Source organism: Heteronotia binoei, chromosome 17 (assembly GCF_032191835.1).
Source record: "Heteronotia binoei isolate CCM8104 ecotype False Entrance Well chromosome 17, APGP_CSIRO_Hbin_v1, whole genome shotgun sequence".
In the NCBI taxonomy this organism is placed as follows: domain Eukaryota; kingdom Metazoa; phylum Chordata; class Lepidosauria; order Squamata; family Gekkonidae; genus Heteronotia; species Heteronotia binoei.
This window is the reverse complement of record NC_083239.1, coordinates 9,004,358-9,028,555: the sequence shown is the minus strand read 5'-3', so window position 1 is coordinate 9,028,555 and position 24,198 is coordinate 9,004,358. Positions and strand designations below refer to the sequence as shown.

Here is a 24,198-nt window from a genome sequence, read left to right as displayed (position 1 = left end):
CTGTAGTCCAAAACTCAACACTCTACCACACTAGCCCTCTGAGTTGCTTGATTTGCATTCTTCATATGGGTTGTATATAAGGTTTCCTTGCAATGCAGTTTGAACTACTTCAGTACAGAAGGTTTAGATACGTAGTGTGTGCTAAGAAGGCACGACTCTGACATTTCCGTTTTACTAAAGGAGGACAGAAGTGAACAGAGTGAGCTCTCTACCCTTCTGGGAAGCATTTTTTCTTCAGAGGAATTTACCTCTGTAGTTCTGTGAGATCTCAGGCCTCAACTAGATGTTGTCAGTGCCCTAGCATTCCCTGCCCCATTACATATGCCTAAAGGCTCTATGCCAGGGGTCCTCAAACTACGGCCCACGGGCCAGATGCGGCCCGCTGAGGACGTTTATGCGGCCCACCGGGTTATGGCAAAATCAGACCGGAAGTGACGTTGGACCTAAACTCGCGTTAGCAACGCGCACTTCTGGCACTGGGCTGAGGCGGCGGAGACAGAGTGTGAGGTGATACTGAGGTGAGGTGAGTTCCCAGGCCGGGGTGTGTGGTGTGGGGGAGGGAGAGAGATGCAGAAGACGGAGAACTGACGGCCCGCGGCCTTGTACAGTAACGGCAATCCGGCCCTCCAACAGTCTGAGGGACAGTGAACTGGCCCCCTATTTAAAAAGTTTGAGGACCCCTGCTCTATGCTACCAGCATCTATGACAAAATAATGCCATAGCTTATTCTGCACAGCTTTAAAAGAAAGCACCTGAGGTGTTATTCCTTATGCATAGATACTAGAAAAATATGGTTAAATCCAGTATAAATTTCCCAGTGGCAGGATCAAGTTTAGCTGCCTTTCCCACTGAAACCCTCTGATCTCTACAAAATGCTGTTCCTGCGGGATGGGGAACCTTGAGAAATGACACAAGAAGGTCTTCAGTGGGAAATTGCCAGTTTATCTGGATCCAATGGAAAGAGTTCTTTCAGTCTAAAGCAGCTTTTCCTCCACAATAAGAACAATTGAGTTGAGTGAAAGCTCCAAACTTTGCTTAGTGTAGGATGTGGACACCTTGTTCTAAAACAGATCACTAACCGCGTTTTGACATTTGCAGTATATAAAAATGGCAATCTGCATTGTATAGAACATTGGTGTTAATTTGCAAGAACGTTTGTGTTAATTTGTCTTAATGAATGCATCCATACACATTTCACCCATACTCAGAGATTTAGATGCTAGAGACCCTGAGGAACCTGCAAAGAACTGTAGTTCTACAAGTGCGATCTCGAAAAATAAAAATTGGAGCAGTGATCTCCCCCCCCCCCCCGGAAAGAGTCAGAAAATAGGGGCTATCCCTGGTAAATAAGCATAGCTAGCTGAAACGTCTTTTGTATATCTGCCGCATGGTGGAGGAGCCCTTTGTTTTCCCTGAACTGGACTCTGTCATCCTTTCACACATTTTTCTAGTAGAAGACGTAGGCAATTCCTGGCATGCAGACCAGAGCCAGTTTGGTGTAGTGGTTAAGTGTGTGGACTCTTATCTGGGAGAACCGGGTTTGATTCCCCACTCCTCCACTTGCACCTGCTGGAATGGCCTTGGGTCAGCCATAGCTCTGGCAGAGGTTGTCCTTGAAAGGGCAGCTGCTGTGAGAGCCCTCTCCAGCCCACCCACCTCACCGGGTGTTTGTTGTGGGGGAGGAAGGTAAAGGAGCTTGTGAGCCGCTCTGAGACTCTTCGGAGTGGAGGGCGGGATATAAATCCAATATCATCTTCTTCATCATCTTCAAACAGCAGCATACCAAATCACCTGCAATTGGTTATCAACCCAAGGGATAGAGGCAAGCCCTTGAGGTGCTGGCAATGAAACTGGGACTCAGCTTGCTTCTAGTATGTTTGGCCAGATACGGCTGCTGTGTAGTTGCATGCCCCGATTTGCTGTCATGCAAACATCTTCATAGGTAGATGTTGCAGGTCTTTTAACATTTAGGCCAAAAATGTTGCCTCCTCTTGGCCTGTAGAAAAGAGTTTATACCTATTTTATTGAAAATGAGCTTGAAAGAAAAGATCCAGGTGGGCAGCTGTGTTGTGTCTGAGGGTGTGCCTGTGCACAAAGCTCATACCTTGAATAAACTTAAACGTTACCACTGGACTCAAAATTGTTGAAAGAAAAGAGAAACCCTCTAGGAAATGAACATATGAAGCTGCCTTATACTGAATCAGACCTTTGGTCCGTCAAAGTCAGTATTGTCTTCTCAGACTGGCAGCGGCTCTCCAGGGTCTCAAGCTGAGGTTTTTCACACCTATTTGCCTGGACCCTTTTTTGGAGATGCCAGGGATTGAACCTGGGACCTTCTGCTTCCCAAGCAGATGCTCTACCACAGAGCCACCGTCCCTCCCCTAAATGACTTCTGGAAGAATGAAAACAGCTGTGTTGTGAGGTGGCCATCTTTGGCAGCTGACTTTGTGCATCATTAAAAGTGGCTGGGTATAGTTGCCAACCTCCAGGTGGCACCTTGAGATCTCTCACTATTATAGTTGATCTCCAGACAAGCAAGGTTGCTTGGGAGTGTGGACTCTATGACCTTGTACCTTGCTGAGGTCCCTCCCCAAGCTCTGCCCCCAAAATCTCCCCGTATTTCCCAACCCAGTGCTTCCCCTACGATGGGAAATGAGTAGATCTGGTTCCTAGATTATGAACTGCTAGGACAGGGGTGGTCAGACTTGCTTAATATGAGTAGAGTTGCCAAGTCCAATTCAAGAAATATCTGGGGACTTTGGGGGTGGAGCCAGGAGACTTTGGGGGTGGAGCAAGGAGACATTAGGGGTGGAGCCAAGATCAAGGCTGGGACAAGCATCATTGAACTCCAAAGGGAGTTTTGGCCATCACGTTTAAAGGGACGGCACACCTTTTCAATGCCTTCCTTCCATAGGAAATAATGAAGGATAGGAGCACCTTCTTTTGGGGCTCATAGAATTGGACCCCCTGGTCCAATCCTTTTGAAACCTGGGGGGTATTTTGGGGAGAGGGACTAGATACTATACTGAAAATTTGGTCCCCTACCCCCAAAAACAGCCCCCTCAGAGCCCCAGATACCTGCGGATCAATTCTCCATGATTTTCTATGGGAATAAATCTCCATAGGGAATAATAGAGTTCCCAGCAGACATTTTCCTCCCCTCCCCCCGCTTTCTGACGACCCTGAAGCGGGGGGAGGGTCTCCAAACCGGGGGATCCCCTGCCCACACCTGGGGATTGGCAACCCTAAATATGAGCCACACAGAATGAATATCAGATGTTTGAAACATCTGACATAAACAAATATTACACACATGTTCTTTATTAAAACTCTTTATACTTTCTTTGCGCAGAAAGATAAAACATATATGCATGCACTTTACAACACAAGCATGCTAGCATTCTAGCAAGGCCGGGCTGTAAAGTGGGAATAACAGTCCCCATAAGACTAGCTGGAAATAATGGTCACCATAAAACCAGCATAGGAAAAGATCCAAGTAGTCAGCCGTGTTGGTCTGAAGTAGTAGAACAAAATAGGAGTCAAGTTTCACCTTTAAGACCAGCTTAGCTTTATTCAGAACGTAAGCTTTCGTGTGCTCTCTAAGCACACTTCATCAGAGAAGGAATCCGGTACAGTGAGCTATGTGTGGCTTTGCTCACTGTACCGGATTCCTTGTCTAATGAAGTGTGCTTAGACAGCACACGAAAGCTTACGTTCTGAATAAAGCTGAGTTGGTCTTAAAGGTGCACTCGACTTCTGTTTTGTTCAGCATAGGGAAAGGTTAGAGAATTATTTTTTTGCACCAGTGGGAGAAGAAAACACACATGTACCATATAAATCACTGACCACCATGTGCGTCATCATTCATCTCTTTGCCTTGACACCAAGGTTAGTAAATACAACTCCTACAAGATCTATGAAACTAAGGGGGGACCCTATGCTGCCCTCTTTAATTCCGTCCCTCCTTCCAGTGGCTCTCTCAGCCTTTGCATTCTCTTTCCCCACTCTAGGTCTCCAGGTGACCTTTGTGGTGGAGGAGAAGAGCTTGCAAGCCTGCCTGTTTCCTCCTCCTTCCCTGCTTCACACGCGGTAGAAAGAGTCACCCACCCACCATAACAGCACTCAGAGGCTGACTGAGGTCCTGATGCTGAGCACACTTACTTGAAAGCAAGCTTTTATTAAGTTCCTCCTCGAGGTCCAGGAGTCACACATGTGGCTCCCAAGCTGCAGTTTGGCCACCCCTGTACTAGAACATTCCCTTGCAAAAAGGTGTTTGTGAGTATCTGTATCATCCTCTTCACCGAGGCTTGTGCTGGAAACATTTCCACGTGGCTGGTGTTAGTTGGCAAGACAGAGATTGCTGTTTCTTGCTTTGGGCACCAGAATGTCACTGGCAGGGTGGGTGTGTGCAGAGGAACACAGGCTGCTTTTGTTCTGTGGTTTATGAAAGTGAAACTTGGGCTTGCCAGTGTCATTGCGAATTCCCCCCTAACTTTTAAATGAGCCCCACTGGGATTTGCTTGCTGCCTCCAGGCACTAAGGAGCATACTTTTTTTTTTTTTGTCTTGTGGAAGCAATGCTTATATTGAGCCAGTTTGGTGTAGTGGTTAAGTGCATGGACTCTTATCTGGGAGAACCGGGTTTGATTCCCCACCCCTCCACTTGCACCTGCTGAAATGGCCTTGGGTTAGCCATTAGTTCTGGCAGAGGCTGTCCTTGAAAGGGCAGCTGCTGTGAGAGTCCTCTCCAGCCCCACCCACCTCACAGGGTGTCTGTTGTGGGGGGAGAAGATATAGGAGATTGTAAGCTGCTCTGAGTCTCTGATTCAGGGAGAAGGGCAGGGTATAAATCTGCAGTTCTTCTCCTTCCTTCCTTCCTTCCTTCCTTCCTTCCTTCCTTCCTTCCTTCCTTCCTTCCTTCCTTCCTTCCTTCCTTCCTTCCTTCCTTCCTTCCTTCCTTCCTTCCTTCCTTCCTTTCTTTCTTTCTTTCTTTCTTTCTTTCTTTCTTTCTTTCTTTCTTTCTTTCTTTCTTTCTTTCTTTTCTAAATGAAGCTAGCCAGTTGACTTTGAGAAGAATTCCCCTGAATTTATCTGGACAGGGTTTTCCTAAAGCGAGGCCTGGGAAGGCAGGCTGGATGCTTTTAGAACTGGAAAGGTAGGGCGGATGCTTTTGGGACCAAAAAAAAACCAAACAACAATCTGACCGATATGCATTTGGATGAGGATGTGCGGCAGTCTTGCTGAACTAAAGCGTCACCTTGTCCACTGTTTTCAAAGAACGCCCTGTTTTTTGGTTCTTCTATGTCAGTGGCAGACATGTATAGATTTGCCAGGTCTCTCCTGGCCATCAGCGGGGGATGGTGGGATGAGGGTGCCAGATACAGATTGGGAAAACTCCTGGAGATTTAGGAGTGGAGCTTGGGGAGGACATGGACCTCAGTAGGGTGCAATGCCACAGAATCCACCCTTCAAAGCAGTCATTTTATCCAGGGGAACTGACCTCTGTAGTCTGAAGATGAGCTGTCATTGAGGGGATCCCTCGGTCCCACCAGGAGGCTGGCATCCCTAGGACCAGGAATGTCTGACTGGCAGTCCAAAGCCCTCTTGTATGGCAGCATTTTGCTGATGCTCATAGATCTATTTATTGACTTCATATATGCCCCATCTTTCTCCTCAGTGAGGACCCAAAGCAGCTCAATCAATCAATCAATTTTTATTTATATCCCGCCCGGCAGGCTCAGGGCGGCTAACAACACAAGTCAATAATTTACATGATACAATATTTAACAATAGAATACAATTCAACAATTTAATTAAAACTCTATTAAAATTCTAAAAGCAATAAAATTAACTAATATGTTGGTGCTATTATACAGATGGTAAGCTTGCTCAGCAGTCTTTTTCTTGGTCGGTAAAGGCCATTCGGAAAAGGATGGTCTTGCAGGCCCTGCGGAACTGTTCAAAGTCCCGCAGGGCCCGCATATCCTCCGGGAGCTGGTTCCATAGGCGTGGAGCCACAGCAGAGAAGGCCCGAGTGCGGGTACTCTGTAGCTTTACCTCTTTTGGCCCGGGAATAGTCAGCAGGTTCTTCCCTGCTGACCTCAGTGCTCTCTGAGGTTCATACGGGGAGAGACGGTCCCTAAGGTAGGCAGGTCCTCGGCCATATAGCTCACATCCTCTTCTCATGTATATTATCCTTGCAATAACCCTGTGTAGTAGGTTGGCCCAAGGTCACCCAGCAAGCTTAGACAGCAAAGTGGGGATTGAAACCTAGGTCTTTTGGATCCTAGTCTGACACTCTAGCCATTAAAAGGCTACCTCTTTGAGAAGCTCTTGAGAAGGTCTTTAAGGGACATGTTTTATTTCCTAGTCCCTGCAGTTGCTGACCTCTTAGCATCTGAGCTGCCCACGCATACCATATCTTTGACATTCTTGTTGCTGATGCAGACTTCTTATGATAACCTGGTGATCTAGGATGGGACTGGGTTACTTTGGTGGCTAGAACTTGAAAAGCATGCAGTTAATTTTTGCCAGAGAATAGCTGTGTAATCTTTATGCAGTAAAAATAACAAAAAAGTGGGGTTTTATATTAAAGTGTTATATTAAAATTGGAGGTATGGTTCATGCACTGTAAATGCTTCTGGTGCAGGAGAAAAAATGACACACCCAGGAAGGGGGCATGCCCAGAGCAGAGCCCTTCCACGCTCGCTTCAGCACCAATCTCTTGGAATTTCACAATAAAAATGATTCAGGACAGGCAAAAGAAAGTTCTTCTTTGCACTTACCACGACTTGGAGAAGCAAATACCATATTGTATGAAGAGCCACTAGCCAAGTTCATTCAACAGCTATTATGCATGAGAATTGAGGGAGGAGATTAGGGCTGCCCACTATGGGTTGGGAAATTCCTGGATGAGCTTGGGGATGGTGGAATTTGGTGAGGGGCAGGAGTTCAGCAAGGATGTGATTCTGTCGTCTATCCTCCAAAGCAGCCATATCCTCCAGGGGAATTTATCTCTGTAATCTGAAGATCGGTTGGAATTCCAGAGGAACTCCAGGCCTGACCTGTAGGGTGGCAAATTCAAATATCTTTCCTTCTCTGGTTTCTTGAAGGCTCTTTGCTTGCACTCATGGATTGCTCTCCTTGCCAATGGGTGGGCTGGCCTCTGACATACTCCTGAAGCTGACAGGGTACAGACTTCTCCTCATAGGACTGTAGTGTCCTGTGAGTGATCCAATGCCAGTTCAAACAAGATGAGATTCTGTCTTAAGTGATCTGAACTTCCAGGGTGTATGTGATATGTAGGTATGGGCACAAACTGGAAAGATGTGGCTCATAATTGGTTTATGGTTTGTGGCTGAAGCATGAACCAAATCAAACCAGGAGGTTTGTTCAACTGGTTTGTTGCCTTGTAAACCCCATTGAAAGTGACTCCAGTCCCTTCAAACTGGGCTTTCTTGTGCAGTCCTTTTAAAGTGCAGTTGTTTTTGCAGCTTTTGTGGGAACAGAAATCCCTCCTTTCTGCTCTATCCACAACTTGCTTTGAAATTTTGTTGGAATTTGTGACGGTAGACCCAGCATGAACTTTGGTTTGTGAACCACAAACGGGGCAAAATTTATGACAGATTTTGCTTCATGTTTCATTTCATGCACATGCGTGTGCTTAAATGTGTGCTTATTTTATCCAGCAAGCAAGGACCCGGTTCTGATTGAAGCTGTGGTGGATGGGAGTTTTAAGCCTTCCCCCATATATGCTTAGGGTTGCCAAGTCCAATTCAAGAAATATCTGGGGACTTTGGGGATGGAGCCAGGAGACTTTGCGGGTGGAGCCAGGAGACATTGGGGGCAGAGCCAGGAGCAAGGGTGTGACAAGCATCATTGAACTCCAAAGGGAGTTCTGGCCATCACATTGAAAGGGACAGCACACCTTTTTAAATGCCTTCCTTCCATGGGAAATAATGAAGGATGGGGCACCTTCTTTTGGGATTCATAGAATTGGACCCCCTGGTCCAATCTTCTTGAAACTTGGGAGGTATTTTGAGAAGAGGCACTAGATGCTATACTGAAAATTTGGTGCCTCTACCTCAAAACACAGCCCCCCTAGAGCCTCTGATATCCGCGGATCAATTCCCTAAAACTGCCGGAGATCTAGAGCTGTGGGGGGTGGGGCTTCCCCCGCCGGCTAGCTGGCTGGGGGAGGGGAAACTTGTAAAACCAGGTGATCCCCCGCTGGGACCTGTGGATTGGGAAGCCTATATGGGCTATTGGCATGATGTGGCAAACAGCTATATTTGGCAGAATCATCTAATAGGGCCATCATTTGCATCTTTGATGGTGGGTCTTCCTATTTATGAAGCTGGAAATTAATTGCTAACAGAAAAACTGCTCACAAACATAGTGGGGAGGCTCCACTGATCCCTTGCCATCCTCTGCTTTAAATGTAAATGTGTGAAATGCATGTTCTTTACCTGCGGGTCTAATAATGCCCTGGAAATTCCTTGATTATGGATCTAACACTTGACTACTCCATTTTTTTTTCTTTGCAAGGACAGGATCTTCTGAAATGGATGTGGCAGATTCTTAGAACCTAGGTCCATCCCAGGGGAGGCAAGGCTAAAGGTAACTGATTTGAAAGAGAAGAATGTCTGAAAGTGGCAACTCAGGGTAGTTTGTTTAATCCTAGAGAGAAAATGGTGCTCATAATTCATGCCTTTTGGCCTAAGTCTAGTTCTGCATTTTGAGCCTGGGCTACATGAAACTTGGATAGTCAGTTGTCCTGGATCACAGTGGCCAGAGCCATCAATGATCATCAAAGGGGAGGGACGGTGGCTCAGTGGTAGAGCATCTGCTTGGTAAGCAGAAGGTCCCAGGTTCAATCCCTGGCATCTCCAACTAAAAGGGTCCAGGCAAATAGGTGAGAAAAATCTCAGCTTGAGACCCTGGAGAGCCGTTGCCAGTCTGAGTAGACAATACTGACTTTGATGGACCCAGGGTCTGATTCAGTAGAAGGCAGCTTCATATGTTCAATAGGCTGGTGCCCCAAAGTGTATTTTGTACCCATATAAGGACTTTCTTGGCCTCATGCTCACAGATACTTACGAAAATGCTCTTGAGGGAGGTGTTCTCAGCTGGTGTACCAAAGTAAGTTACACAAGAATATTTTGTAAAGTCTTTGAAAGTCTTCAGGAGCTATTTTCTGGCTTTTGAGTTTGAGGCCTTGCTTTTAAGCTGGTGGGGATGTTGACTTTTTGGGGATGCCTTTCAGCTTCTCTTGTCTATTGCATTAACCATAATCATATTTGCCAACTCCTGTTTTGGATGCCAGTGTGGTGTAGTGGTTAAGAGGAGTGGACTCTAATCAGGAGAACTGGGTTTGATTCCCCACTCCTCCACATGTAGCCTGGTGGGTGACCTTGGGTCAGTCACAGTTCTCTCAGAGCTCTCTCAGCCCCACCTACCTCACAGGATGTCTCTTAAGGGAAGAAGGAGGGAAGGTGATTGTATGCACTCTGGGACTCCTTCAGGTAGTGAAAGGCAGAGTATAAAAACCAACTACTATTATTATTATTCTACACCTCTCTGATCCACAGCTTGACTATCACACAGTTTTCACAGTGCGGCGGAAAGGACATTGAGAGGGAGAGAGCTTAGACTATAGGGGAAATTCATAGAGGAAGACGATTCTGGATGTTTGAATGCGTGTGTGCGCACATGTGGTAGTTATTGGTCAAGCTGCCTGAGTTTGATATGGAGTCTTTCTCTTTCTTTTCCAAAGGAAGTCTAAAGGACAGCAAGTCATGCTTGGCAGAAGAGGGTATTCTTACAGCGAAAGCTACATCTACCACCCCCCTCGAGATGTTGTGCCCCAGAGGATCGAGACTCCTAAAGCCGGTGACATCAGTCTTGAAGTGTCCAGTGGCTCCACGCCAGAGCTAAAGCAGAGCCGCAAGCCGGTACGGGGGAGGCGAGCATGCAAGGCTGATCCCAGAGACTCACATGGCAGGGAAGGGGAAAACGCCAGCTTTATCTCTAGCACTCCAGAGACTTCCCAGCCCCCCTGCTGCCCCACCCTGTCTCGGGCCTGGAGCACTTACCGAACCATCTTCTGCTATATCGTGACTTGTGGGGGCTGCTTTAAGGACTGCCAGACCAGCATCCCATACCCTTACAATGAGACTTTGACAGATGATGGGAAGTCCCAGGAGTGCAACGGGCGTTTGCCAAACAGTCCTGCCAGTAGCTCCCCTGCTGAAAAGAATGGGAGCCAAGCCAAAAAGACCAACATAGGGAGCAGCTTCAGCTACCCTGATGTAAAACTGAAAGGGATCCCGGTCTTCCCAAACCGGAACCCTAGTTCCCACACAGACTCCGATTCGTGTTACAAGGAGCCTCTGCCAGACAAGACCTCCCATAACAGCATAGAGAAGCAACCTCTGCCCAGCAGCCATCGAAGTTCGGAGGAATACTACTCGTTCCATGAGTCGGATCTCGAGTTCAGTGAGCTGAGCTCTATGTCCAGTAAGGAGATTGATGTCTTAATCTTCAGGAAACTGACTGAGCTGTTCAGTGTGCATCAGATCGACGAGCTAGCCAAATGCACTTCAGACACCGTCTTTCTGGAGAAAACCAACAAGATCTCAGACCTCATCAACAGTATCACCCAGGACTACAATCTGGATGAACAGGATGCTGAATGCAGGCTGGTCCGGGGGATTATACGCATCAGCACACGCAAGAACAGGGTCCAGCCCCGCATTTCAGTCCCTACCCTCCCAAGCCCAAAAGAGAACACAATGCGCTGCAATCCACCCGATAGTGGCAACGAGACAATGGTGGCATCAGTGCTCACAAGTGAAGAAGGTATACGTGGAGCAAAATGTGACAGCAAAAATGACTGGGGGGGGAGGGGGGGCTGGCATCACATGTCCTCTAAAATGTCTAGGGCTTGTTATTTAAGGGAAGTCATAGTGAAGGTTTATCAAATGAGTCCCTTGGAGAGTTTTCGCTCTTTGAACATATGAAGCTGCCTTATACTGAATCAGACCTTTGGTCCATCAAAGTCAGTCTTGTCTTCTCAGACTGGCAGCGGCTCTCCAGGGTCTCAAGCTGAGGTTTTTCACACCTTTTTGCCTGGACCCTTTTTTGGAGATGCCGGGGATTGAACCTGGGACCTTCTGCTTCCCAAGCAGATGCTCTACCTCTGAGCCACCGTCCCTCCCCTGACTGGCAGCGGCTCTCCAGGGTCTCAAGCTGAGGTTTTTCACACCTATTGGCCTGGACCCTTTTTTGGAGATGCCAGGGATCGAACCTGGGACCTTCTGCTTCCCAAGCAGATGCTCTACCTCTGAGCCACCGTCCCTCCCCTGACTGGCAGCGGCTCTCCAGGGTCTCAAGCTGAGGTTTTTCACACCTTTTTGCCTGGACCCTTTTTTGGAGATGCCGGGGATTGAACCTGGGACCTTCTGCTTCCCAAGCAGATGCTCTACCTCTGAGCCACCGTCCCTCCCCTGACTGGCAGCGGCTCTCCAGGGTCTCAAGCTGAGGTTTTTCACACCTATTGGCCTGGACCCTTTTTTGGAGATGCCAGGGATCGAACCTGGGACCTTCTGCTTCCCAAGCAGATGCTCTACCTCTGAGCCACCGTCCCTCCCCTGACTGGCAGCGGCTCTCCAGGGTCTCAAGCTGAGGTTTTTCACGCCTATTTGCCTGGACCCTTTTTAGTTGGAGATGCCAGGGATTGAACCTGGGACCTTCTGCTTCCCAAGCAGATGCTCTACCACTGAGCCACCATCCCTCCTACATATGAAGCTGCCTTCTACTGAATCATGCCCTCGGTCCATCAAAGTCAGTATTGTCTTCTCAGACTGGCAGCGGCTCTCCAGGGTCTCAGGCTGAGGGGAATGAACATATGAAGGAGGGGAATGAACATATGAAGCTGCCTTATACTGAATCAGACCTTTGGTCCATCAAAGTCAGTATTGTCTTCTCAGACTGGCAGCGGCTCTCCAGGGTCTCAGGCTGAGGGGAATGAACATATGAAGGAGGGGAATGAACATATGAAGCTGCCTTATACTGAATCAGACCTTTGGTCCATCAAAGTCAGTATTGTCTTCTCAGACTGGCAGCGGCTCTCCAGGGTCTCAAGCTGAGGTTTTTCACACCTCTTTGCCTGGACCCTTTTTTGGAGATGCCGGGGATTGAACCTGGGACCTTCTGCTTCCCAAGCAGATGCTCTACCACTGAGCCACTGTCCCTCTTTGATAATACTAAGACTCCATGGATTGCCTGGTGGTGGGTGTTTTTAACTATTCTGAACTTCTTATCAAATCAGACAGAAAAGATTCCGTGCATGGTGTATAATTTAACATCTGCCATTCATCAACCTAAGCTGCAGTGGGTGGAAGTCTATCAACAGTAGTTGGGCATGACTGTTAAATGTCTGATCCTGCTAAATGTCTGATCCTGGGGGGGAAACAGCATGGGATGATTGCTGTTCTCAACCCCCTGCTTGTGGGCCACCTAGGAACATCTGGCCAGCTTCTGTTGAGAACATAATGCTTCCTGAGGAACCTTTGCTTCAGTCTAGTTCTTTTATTCTTATTAGATGGGTATGAGTGGGATCCAACTGATATGTGTCCCCCGACCCAGGCTGAAGCACTGTGTAAGGGGAGGAATGAGGGAGCAGTCTCCCTTCAAGGAAACTTCTCTTTTCACAAGGCCATCATGCCTGCCTACCTCATGTTGGTGAAAGTACCTTGCAAGTGCTTGAAAACAGCATTGATTTGGATCATGCAAGAACTCACAAGGGAAGCCATCTTCTTTCAGCCCCACAAATAGGGTTGCCAATCCCCAGGTGGGGGCAGGGGATCCCCCGGTTTGGAGGCCCTCCCCCCGCTTCAGGGTCATCAGAAAGTGGGGGGAGGGGAGGGAAATGTCTGCTGGGAACTCTGTTATTCCCTAGGGAGATTTATTCCCATAGAAAATAATGGAGAATTGATCCGCGGGTATCTGGGGCTCTGGGGGGGGGGCTGCTTTTTGGGGTAGGGGCACCAAATTTTCATAGCATCTAGTGCCTCTCCCCAAAATACCCTCCAAGTTTCAAAAAGATTGGACCAGGGGGTCCAATTCTATGAGCCCCCAAAGAAGGTGCCCCTATCCTTCATTATTTCCTATGGAAGGAAGGAATTGAAAAGTTGTGCCGTCCCTTTAAATGTGGTGGCCCAAACTCCCTTTGGAGTGCAATGATGCTTATCACAGCCTTGATCTTGGCTCCACCCCTAATGTCTCCTGGCTCCACCCCCCAAAGTCTCCTGGCTCCACCCCCAAAGTCCCCAGATATTTCTTGAATTGGACTTGGCAACCCTACCCACAAACTTGTGTATAGATAGCGCAAGCTTAAAATACAGCCTAATCCCTAAAATAGGATTGTCTTAAGAATAACTAAAATGTACTTGAAACACTTCATAAATTGAAAAGCCCTACCTGAGCACAATAACTAAAATTCTGCAAATTTATCACATGGCGAATAATGCATTCTACATGTGTTACGCATGCATTTGTTTGGGTCACTTACATTAACAAGCTGGTTTACTAGATACAAGCATTGGCAGACATGGTGTATACTTCTCTCAGGGGTTCCTCTGTGCTGGGATATGTCTCCTGCCCAAAATGAAAAATAGCACAGTGATGAAGTAGCACAATTGGAGTGTGTCTGATGGGATATTGATGAAGCTGTGTAAGGCCAAGAGAATTAAAGGCTGTGCTTTATTTTACTTACATCCCACCTTTCCTTGTATCACAAAGCAGCTTACAAATCACAATTAACAGTCACAATTTAAAGTGAAAAAATATAGCCCCTTAAAAAGCCCTGGTAAGTAAAATGGTTTTGCAGCATCTCCTAAAAATTTCTGAAGATGGTGCCCCACTCACTTCCTCAGGGATACAATTTCACAAGGTGGGAGCTACCTACAACCACATACTCTGGTTGATGCCCAGCAGCCTACTGCCATGGGAGCTCAGTGGGAGACCTTCGATGACTGCCCCATCTCAACACAGCTTACCTCTCTGGTTTGTTGTGAGGCTAAAGTAGGGAATGGAGAGCCAAATGACCTCCTTAGAGGAAGGGCAGGCTAGAAACATGCAAGAGAGCAGCTTGTTGGGAAAGCAAGTATGGGTCCTAAAATCTTGAATAGGGTATCTGGAGGCAAAGTGGTACTTCAAGAAATAAATGTGTCACTTTGCCCCTTCCACTGAAAGTTTTAGATTTCCAAGAATCTCCTGCCCATTGTTAGTTTTTTAAGCAAAATGGCAGGAGAGAAATAATTAAATGCAGACATAATACAATACCCTCAAATTCAAAAACAAAGTCAGCAGTAAAAAACGCAGTTCCCCTACCCCCTTATGTTTATGATATGCATAAATAGGGTACGTAAATAGGGTAAGTAAACAGGTTCATAAAATATGATATTAGATGAATTTAACTTGCTAGTGAGTTTTGTAAAAAAGGATATGAGCAGAACAGAGCCTGTGTAGTGGTTTTGTAAAAAAGGATATGAGCAGAACAGAGCCTGAGTAGTGGTTAAGTGGGTGGACCCTTATCTGGGAGAACCAGGTTTGATTCCCCACTCCTCCACTTGCAGCTGCTGGAATGGCCTTGGGTCAGCCATAGTTCTCATAGTGCTATTGTTGAGAGGGCAGCTTCCGTGAGAGCTCTTTCAGCTCCACCCACTTTATAGAGCGTCTGTTGTGGGGGGAGGAAGGTAAAGGAGATTGTAAGCCACTCTAAGATTCAGAGTGAAGGGCAACGTATATATCCAGTATCATCATCATCTTTCTTCTTCTATTTTGTTAATCTGTAGATTAATCATAATAGTGGGAGATCTCCAAGTGCCGCTTGGAGGTTTGCAACTCAAGGACGAATTCTGTACTGTTATACTCCGCCCTCCCCAGGCTCCACCCCTAAAAGCTCCGGTAATTCCCCAACCTGGAATTGGTAACTCTGAGGCAGGGGAACAATAATTTCCTGGGTTAAATCATTTCCTGATACAGAAATTTCCGAAGAGCCAGGCCATCAGCATAATGTAGTGGTGTTAAAGTCTTGGGTCTAGGATAGGGTTGCCAAGTCCAATTCAAGAAATATCTGGGGACTTTGGGGGTGGAGACAGGAGACTCTGGGGGCAGGGCCAGGAGACATTAGGGGTGGAGCCAAGATCAAGGCTGTGACAAGCATAATTGAACTCCAAAGGGAGTTCTGGCCATCACATTTAAAGGGACGGCACACCTTTTCAATGCCTTCTTTCCATAGGAAATCATGAAGGATAGGGGCACCTTCCTTTGGGGCTCATAGAATTGGACCCCCTGGTCCAATCGTTTTGAAACTTGGGGGATATTTTGGGGAGAGGCACTAGATGCTGTACTGAAAATTTGGTGCCTCTACCTCAAAAAACAGCCCCCCCCCCCAGAGCCCCAGATACCCGTGGATCAAGTCTCCATTATTTTCTATGGGAATAAATCTCCATAGGGAATAACAGAGTTCCCAGCAGACAGTCCCCTCCCCTACCCCTGCTTTCTGACGACCCTGAAGCGGGGGGAGGGCCTCCAAACTGGGGGATCCCCTGCCCTCACCTGGGGATTGGCAACCCTAGTTTAGGATCTGGGAGGCCCAAGTATAAATCCCCATATTGCCACTTCAGTTTGCCAAGTGATCCTAAGCCAGTCACTCTTTCTCAGCCTAGCCTATCTCACGGGGTAGTTTTGAGGCTATAACAGGGAAGGGCGGAGTCATGTATTCTCCCTGATCACCTTGGGTAACAATAGGTAGGATAAAAATGTGCTATATAAAATTAAGATAAAGATTAAATAAAGAGATGTGCAATACAAATCTGAGACCCTCAGGCTTCTCCACAAGACTGCACCTCCGTGAAAGCCAAGCAAGCAAACATGGTCAGCAGGGACACATTTTTGTGTGGTAGAAGCCTAGCAAATGAGATCTTGAGCCAAAAAATCAATAGGTAAATTATGCTTGCAAAGCAAACCCTTCTGTCATTCTGATAACATGCTTTTTAAGGACAAAACTAATGGATGGACTTGTGCTTGAACTCTGGAGAACAGTGAATCTCACTTTGTGTAACACATCTAAGTTTTTTTTCTTCCAGGTTCCTATTTTAAAAAAAAAAAATAATGTCTTTAGGCTATGAAATCTCATGATGCAATAAACAGGCTGCAAAACAAACAGTAATGCATAAAACAGTGACATAATCCAACAGCGAGGGATTAAGCAGAGGAATAAAAATAGGTTTATAAGAAAGCAGTGTTAGCAGATCACATAAAATATAAGCAGAGCAGCGGTGGTGTACGTTATATGCGAGAGGTCAATCGGCAGATAAAATCAATGGACTATTAAACACCCTCACAAATATATACAAGACAAGCACAAGAACCAATTCCGGGTAAAATCAGTTTTGTCTCTGCCCCCCTTTTTTTTTAACCATTCATTAATTTATTGTGAAAATGAATGTGCCAGAGATTGCAAAGTGCTTAGAAGTATAAGATATGTGGTAGAAAAACTTTACTTATTCCCCAGACCAGGCAAGGGCAGAGAAGATGCTGCTTGAACACAGGGTATCAACTAGTTGTTTTGTTGAAAATGTTAGCTACCTCTCGGGATGGGGACATCTGCAGTGGCTCACAACATTCAGTCAACGCATTAATTGCACTTAATAAATGTAACTTAATATCCTTCAGAGATAGGGTTGCCAAGTCCAATTCAAGAAATATCTGGGGACTTTGGGGGTGGAGCCAGGAGACTTTGGGGGTGGAGCCAGGAGACATTAGGGGTGGAGCCAAGATCAAGGCTGTGACAAGCATAATTGAACTCCAAAGGGAGTTCTGGCCATCACATTGAAAGGGACGGCACACCTTTTCAATTCCTTCCTTTCATAGGAAATCATGAAGGATAGGGGCACCTTCTTTTGGGGCTCATAGAATTGGACCCCCTGGTCCAATCTTTTTGAAATTTGGGGGGTATTTTGGGGAGAGGCACTAGATGCTATACTGAAAATTTGGTGCCTCTACCCCAAGAAACAACCCCCCCCAGAGCCCCAGATACCCGTGGATCAATTCTCCATGATTTTCTAAGGGAATAAATCTCCATAGGGAATAACAGAGTTCCCAGCAGACATTTCCTTCCCCTCCCCCTGCTTTCTGACGACCCTTAAGCGGGGGGAGGGTTTCCAAACCGGGGGATCCCCTGCCCCAACCTGGGGATTGGCAACCCTATTCAGAGACCCTACCTGCATATATTGCACCTTGAGCCCCTCCCCCTTTGTCAACCTGGGTTTTTGAAGCAACATTCTCCCAGCATGGGAAGCTTGCAGGAGCCCTTGGGTTTTCTCTTGTGCTACCGCAATGCAAGCACAAGTATCTCCTTCCTTGGCATGACTGGACAAGAAAAATAGCCTCTGGAAAGAACTAAGTTAAGCAACTGGATCCGGTAATTGAGAACTAAGAAGCCCAGGGAACCTTGAGCTAAAGTCCACAACCTGGCCACAGACTTCCTGCCCAAGTTTCTGTTGTTCACCCTCTGTTTTTTTCCATCTGAAAAACTGGAAGCTGGAATTATTTTCAAGATGTTTGTGGAAATGACTGAGGGAAGAGTGAGTTCATGGCAGGTGGGAGATCAGTACCTCTCAAATGATTTCCAGCTGTAGTGTTTGATCCAAGTCTTGGACCTGTTGAACTTTATTGCTGACAAGCATGATTCTCTGCCCCCACTCTTCCACCGCAGCCCAAAATGCTCCTGAAATACTCTTCTGAAGGGACAAGGAACCCTCAAGCAGTTTGAGGAAGGAGTTGGAGGGTTGCTAGAAATTTGGGGAAACAGGTAAAAATTGCCCCTCTATGGACACAAATCTAGCTGATGGGATCCAGCAAATTATATTTGTCTTTCACGCGGCATACACATTTTTCTCTTCCCCTTCTTGTTCTTGCAACAGCCTTGTGAGGTCGGTTAATTTGACAGGTTCCAGGTTACTTGGTGTACTTCCCAGCTGAATGGGGATTTGAATTGGGTCTTCCAGGCCCTCATCTGGCCCCCTAACTACTATACTACATTGGCCTAAGGGTCTGGATACCTAGGAGCTGGCATAGCTGCCGCATGTTGCCCACCAGCAAATCAGACTTGGCTTGTGCTTATGTACCTATACAAAATGTAATGTGTAGAGTGGCCCTGAGTACACATCTTTTCAGTCTGTCTGTTGTCTGCCTTCCAGATTTGTCTGTTCAGATTTCTCAAGAAACCACGGCAGATATGAAAGCCAGGGTTATGAGGCGTGAGGTGTACAACACAACAGGTAATGACACTTCAACCTTTTTGTCTGTTCTTTCCTTTTATTTGAACAAACTTTGAAGAAGAAGAAGAAGATATTGGATTTATATCCCGCCCTCCACTCCAAAGAGTCTCAGAGCAGCTCACAACCTCCTTTCCCTTCCTCCCCCACAACAGACACCCTGTGAGGTAGATGAAGATATTGGATTTATATCCCGCCCTCCACTCCGAAGAGTCTCAGAGCGGCTCACAATCTCCTTTACCTTCCTCCCCCACAACAGACACCCTGTGAGGTAGATGAAGATATTGGATTTATATCCCGCCCTCCACTCCAAAGAGTCTCAGAGCGGCTCACAATCTCCTTTCTCTTCCTCCCCCACAACAGACACCCTGTGAGGTAGATGAAGATATTGGATTTATATCCCGCCCTCCACTCCGAAGAGTCTCATAGCTGCTCACATTCTCCTTTCCCTTCCTCCCCCACAACAGACACCCTGTGAGGTAGATGAAGACATTGGATTTATATCCCGCCCTCCACTCCGAAGAGTCTCAGAGCTGCTCACAATCTCCTTTACCTTCCTCCCCCACAACAGACACTCTATGAGGTGGGTAGGGCTGGAGAGGGCTCTCACAGCAGCTGCCCCTTCAAGGACAACCTCTGCCAGAGCTATGGTTGACCTAAGGCCATTCCAGCAGGTGCAAGTGGAGGAGTGGGGAATCAAACCCGGTTCTCCCAGATAAGAGTCTGCACACTTAACCACTACACCAAACTGGCTCTCCCAGTTGAGCCCAGTGGCACCTTTAAGACCAATGAATTTTAATTCTTGGCATAAGCTTTTGTGTGCCACTGACTCCAACTTTGGTCTGTTGTTTGAGACCAACATGACTACCCACCTGAATCAATTATCCTTTTGTCTAGGAAAAGTATCTGCTGAAACCCTGAATGCCCCCTTCTGCCCCTGCAGTATGTATAAATCATTCCCTGAGGGGCCATATAGTTTCTGGGTTTTTTTTTTTAGTTTAACTATAAATATTCCGGCACAAGTAGTCTAAATGTCAATACTGTTCATATTTGTTTTGGTTTGGGGTTGGAATAATATCTAACAGTCTGCAGACTTCACAGAGCAAGCCTTTCCCACTTCCTTCTTCTGTGATCCACTGAGCCTTTCCGCCCCAAAGTTGGCAGCGCCTGCAGATTCTCAGGACCAGCAGTGGGGCAAAAATGGTGGTCTGGAGCAGAAGGGAATAATCACCATCCACTCTGCCACAAGAGGGAATGCTGTCTTATTGGAGGGACTGTGCGGTTGGATGAAAGCCAGTGTGATCAGCGTAGGGTTGCCACGTCCAATTTAAGAAATATCTGGGGACTTTGGAAGTGGAGCCAGGAGACATTAGGGGTGGAGCCAAGATCAAGGCTGTGACAAGCATCATTGAACTCCAAAGGGAGTTCTGGCCATCACATTTAAAGGGACGGCACACCTTTTCAATGCCTTCCTTCCATAGGAAATAATGAAGGATAGGGGCACCTTCTTTTGGGGCTCATAGAATTGGACCCCCTGGTCCAATTGTTTTGAAACTTGGGGGATATTTTGGGGAGAGGCACTAGGTGCTGTACTAAAAATGTGGTGCCTCTACCTCAAAAAATAGCCCCCCCCCCCAGAACCCCAGATACCCGCAGATAAATTCTCCATGATTTTCTATGGGAATAAATCTCCATAGGGAATAATAGAGTTCCCAGCAGACATTTCCCTCCCCTCCCCCTGCTTTCTGATGACCCTGCCCCCACCTGGGGATTGGCAACCCTAGATCAGCAGGGCTTACCAGGGTCTTGAGATCAAACTGCTGATTGATGCTGAGGCTCTTTACTTTTTTGTCCATTCCTGGTATCCTGTTTAGTTTTTGCTGTAATACAATAAAAAGTTTTCCACCAACAAAAGCAGTAAGTTTTTGCAGTCAGGATCAGAAGTAAACCTTCTCCTGCCTTTTAAGCACTGGGCACTTTGTTCTTTTTGGTAATATAGTCAGGCTCTTAAAAGCTGGGCGGGGGGGGGGTGGAAATCTTTTGCCACCGATAGTGATGAGAAGTGGGGATTTGGAAGGACAACTTGGGGTGCGAGTAGAGAACAGTCATTTATATACAGTTGACTTGTTGAGTTTATTGTGTGTCTGCCCAAGTGTTCCTAGATAGTGGTTGTATTAACTTTTAAGCATGTTTGGCTACTTGTCTTTGTCTCCCTTCTGTTTCACTTTGATTTGTAATACCTGCCCTCCCTGACAAATTTTCTAGCTAGGGAAAGCTGCTAAAGTGTATGACTTATGCAAGGTTTCATAATGTATGCTTTTTCTGCTAGCCACAGAGAGAGGCAAAGAGCTAAGCAAGGTACTGAAGCTCTGACCACTAACCCTCCTCTTCCATTTTCTGCTGCCTTCTGAGATCTCACTAGGCATTGCCTGTGTACTTTCATGCTTTGTTTGCGCAACCCTGAGACCTAGAAACCTGCTCTTGGCTTTTTTAATGAAAGCTTGAAATTCTCAGGATGCTGGGTGCTGGGCACAAAATTGGTTTCTATGTACCTAGAGGCTCTAAATGGCCACGGCTGTGACTGCTGGCCCTGACATGCAACAGGGAATCTAACATTGTCTCCAGAATAGAGAATCTATGGTTTCAGTGGCTCTAGTTTTAAAAGGCAGGCTCTAGTCCTCATGGTCACAGACTTTTGAGAGGGCCACAATTCTTCTGTTGGATAATAAAGGGCTGCCCCAAAACTGTATGCCTTTTGACAGTTAATTATTCCTTCCCTCTTTCAGGGCCTTGAAATGATGCCATGGTTCTCCTCCCTTATTTGGATTTTTTTCCCCATGTGACCTTTGGTTTTAGAGCTTAAGCAGGGTTACCAACCTCCAGGTGGTAGCTGGAGATCTCCTGGGATGACAACTGCTCTCTAGGCAACAGAGATCAGTTCACTTGGAGAAATGACTGTTTCGGTCTCTCTCCTCCCCAAACCCTACCCTCCTTAGTCTCTACCTCCAAAATCTTCAGATATTTCCCAATCCAAAACTGGTATCCCTAAGCTCAACTGACTATCACAAGACCTGCCTTAACCACACTTAACCATGACTGACTATAATGATTTTAACAAGCCTCTAGTTAAGCTTGTAGTGAAGCTGTATTTCTCTCAGCTTGATGCCAGAATGGCTGGGTGCAGTTCTTTGGTCTTAACATGGAATCTCAGATAAATTATAAACAGGGCTTTGAGCCTTCCCGACCTCCACAATTGCACTGAAAGGAAAATTAAAATGAGTTTCTAGCTATTATTGCTCCAAATATAAGTGTGATGAAATTTTAAAGGGGTGGAGTAGGACTTCTGCCCTCGAGGTGGGGTTTCAGGAGCATCTTTGCACGCAGGTCCTAACCTTGATTCCAGCACCTACCACTTAAAGGGTCAGTGCTGAGAAGACCTTGCAAAGACGCTTCTCATTGGAAGAGACAGTACAGAGCTAAACAGACTAGAGGTTTGACTAGGTAAAAGCAAGTTAATGTGATCGTGTAAAACGGAGGAATTCAGACAAACAAAATAAACATGCTTCAAAAATCATAATTCAATTTCTAAAGCTGTCTGTTCTGCACTGAATTTGAGCTCTTTGGTGCAATTCATGTAAAGCCCTGGTTATAGTGCAGCGGTCCAGTTTGGCTTAGAGTATAAACTTTTCCTGGCTTATGTCCTGTGTCCTGTGTGCACGCCATTCAATTGTTGTTTTCTCTCTCTGTCTCTCCAAGGGTCTCCACTGAGCAGAGGATCCTCTTTCCAGGACACGGAGACCGATTCTTCAGGGGCTCCGCTACTTAAATATATTACTGGGAGAATGGACCTTGGGAGCGCACACACGGCGAGGCCCAGCGCCTTGCCTGCCACAAGCTCTCCATTTTGTAAATGACACGTATGCTGCCATCGTATTTTGTTTGTATTTGATTTTGAGAGTGCCTCATGTGGCGGAGATGTACCATAGAAACAATACGACAGGAAGAAGAGACTGGCATTTGGCTGTGCCTTCGGAGTACTGCCCTGATCTTGTTACTGCTTTCCGAGTTCAATTCTGCTTCAAACTTGCCTTCAGATGACCAGCTGGTGCCTTGCTAATTATTCCCTGGATCACTTTTCCACTCTTTCAGCAACAGACTATGTTGAAACGATGGGGGGAGGGGGGGTTGCACATGTCTAATTGTTCCAGAGGTAAGATATAAGAACTCTTGCTGCAGGCCATTCCTGCAACTTGCGATTGCCAGCTTGATGGTGGTTGGTAACTGATGTTTTTGATCCGCATCTGTGATTTTTTTTTAAAAAAAAATTATTTGCCAAGGGTATCTTACCTGTGCATTGGATGGACTTTCATCTAGAGAGCAAGTGATGGGGAGTTGGACTTTAAGCCCCCTTTAAACTTTAGCCTTTTTCCATGAAGCTGCTAACCGAAAAAACAAAACAAAGCCAGTTGGTTTGGCTGCAGGTAAATTGAGCAAGGTTTGTCTTCATTGAGACCCCGGTCTCTTTGTAGAAGCACAGTTCCCAGGGTTCATTGGCTAGAAGCTGTGATGATTAAGCTAGCTGGAAAATGGTTAAAAAGTGTAGACAGGCGTGCCAGAGAAACTCCTGAATTATGGAGATCAAGTACACATCTTTTAGAGCTGTCTCAAACTCTTGTTGCCTCTACTTTAAGGGCCAAATTAGGTGAGATGCTGGTGAGTTCACGGATATTTGAGCATTTGTTATTGTTCCTTTAATATTGGTCCAGGTCCTCAATTTTGAGACTGAGAGGAGAAGGAGACATGTTTTCTCATGCCGGTTTCCTTTCCTGAATCAGCCCTGTGGAGGTTCTGATACAAGTTTGTTCCATTGGAGCAAATCGCAGCCCTGCGGGTCTGTTTCAGGTTGGGAAGATAGTGTGGACGGGGGGAGCGGAACCATAATGCCAAGATCTTGATCCAAACTGATGTCCTTCATGCCTATCTTTTTTTGTTTGTTTGTTTGCTTGTTTTAAGCTTGGGAACCGTGCATAATTACAGTATTTTTTTCCCTAAGTTTATCCTAGATGGTAAAGAGCTGAAATAAAAATCCAGAGCTCTGTCAGAATGACCCACCTCAATCGCAATCATAAGTCTTAAATTTTTGCAGCTGCGCAGAAGAGCTCTGCGTGGAGCTGTCTACCAATAAATCTGTTTTCTCACAATAGTGCTTGAGTGTTTAAATGAAACATATCTATCGTGCACGGCAGGGCACAAACGGCAGCCCTCCCAGATGCGCCCCCCTTTGTGCCCTCCTCTCAGCTAGTTATATTCTTTAATTATCTCTGCTGTGTGTCTTCAGCAGAGAAGTTTACATACTGTTAATGAGAGAGATTAAAATCATTAGGGTTTGTAGAATCTTTCGGGATCAAGTGCCGGGTTCTACTGGAGAAAGTTTTCCTTCCAGACGTTTCGTTCTCAGCTGCGGAGAACATCCTCAGTGGCGTTGCAGCCGGAGCAGGCGCTCTGACCTTCTTGGCTGCTGTGCATTGAGTGGGGCCAGGGCTGCTGGAGAGCTGCTATTTCTAGGCTGGAGGGGGTGTGATGAAAGGGCAATTGGTTTGTCCACATAATGCCACTGAGGATGTTCTCCGCAGCTGAGAACGAAACATCTGGAAGGAAAACTTTCTCCTGTAGAACACGGCAATTGATCCCAAAAGATTCTACAAACCCTAATGATGTTACCAGCCGTGAAAACCTAAAATCTTTGAGAGATTAAAATCTTCATTGCATGCCAGAAATGCACACCCCATCCCACCCACTGACTCTGCCCAGCTTCTCCACCTGGATGTAAGTAACCTTTCAGAGGAAGTCTG

The 24,198-nt window shown here is 46.5% G+C and overlaps 1 protein-coding gene across 4 annotated transcripts in view; it reads left to right on the top strand.

Annotated features, from left to right (window-relative positions):
- The window catches only part of KDF1 (keratinocyte differentiation factor 1), a 30,760-nt gene extending 7,213 nt beyond the window's left edge, over nt 1-23,547 (top strand). For 3 of the 4 annotated variants that reach the window (XM_060257971.1, XM_060257974.1, XM_060257975.1), the window contains 4 exons: nt 8,552-8,618; nt 9,775-10,859; nt 18,269-18,349; nt 22,103-23,547. In XM_060257971.1, coding sequence (XP_060113954.1) covers nt 9,797-10,859; nt 18,269-18,349; nt 22,103-22,260 — 1,302 coding nt within the window. In that variant the 5' untranslated portion in view covers nt 8,552-8,618; nt 9,775-9,796 and the 3' untranslated portion in view covers nt 22,261-23,547. Of the gene's footprint in view, nt 1-8,546; nt 8,619-9,774; nt 10,860-18,268; nt 18,350-22,102 lie in introns of all 4 variants that reach the window. The other variant, XM_060257970.1, reaches the window with a different exon arrangement.
- Nucleotides 23,548-24,198: the final 651 nt, after the last annotated feature.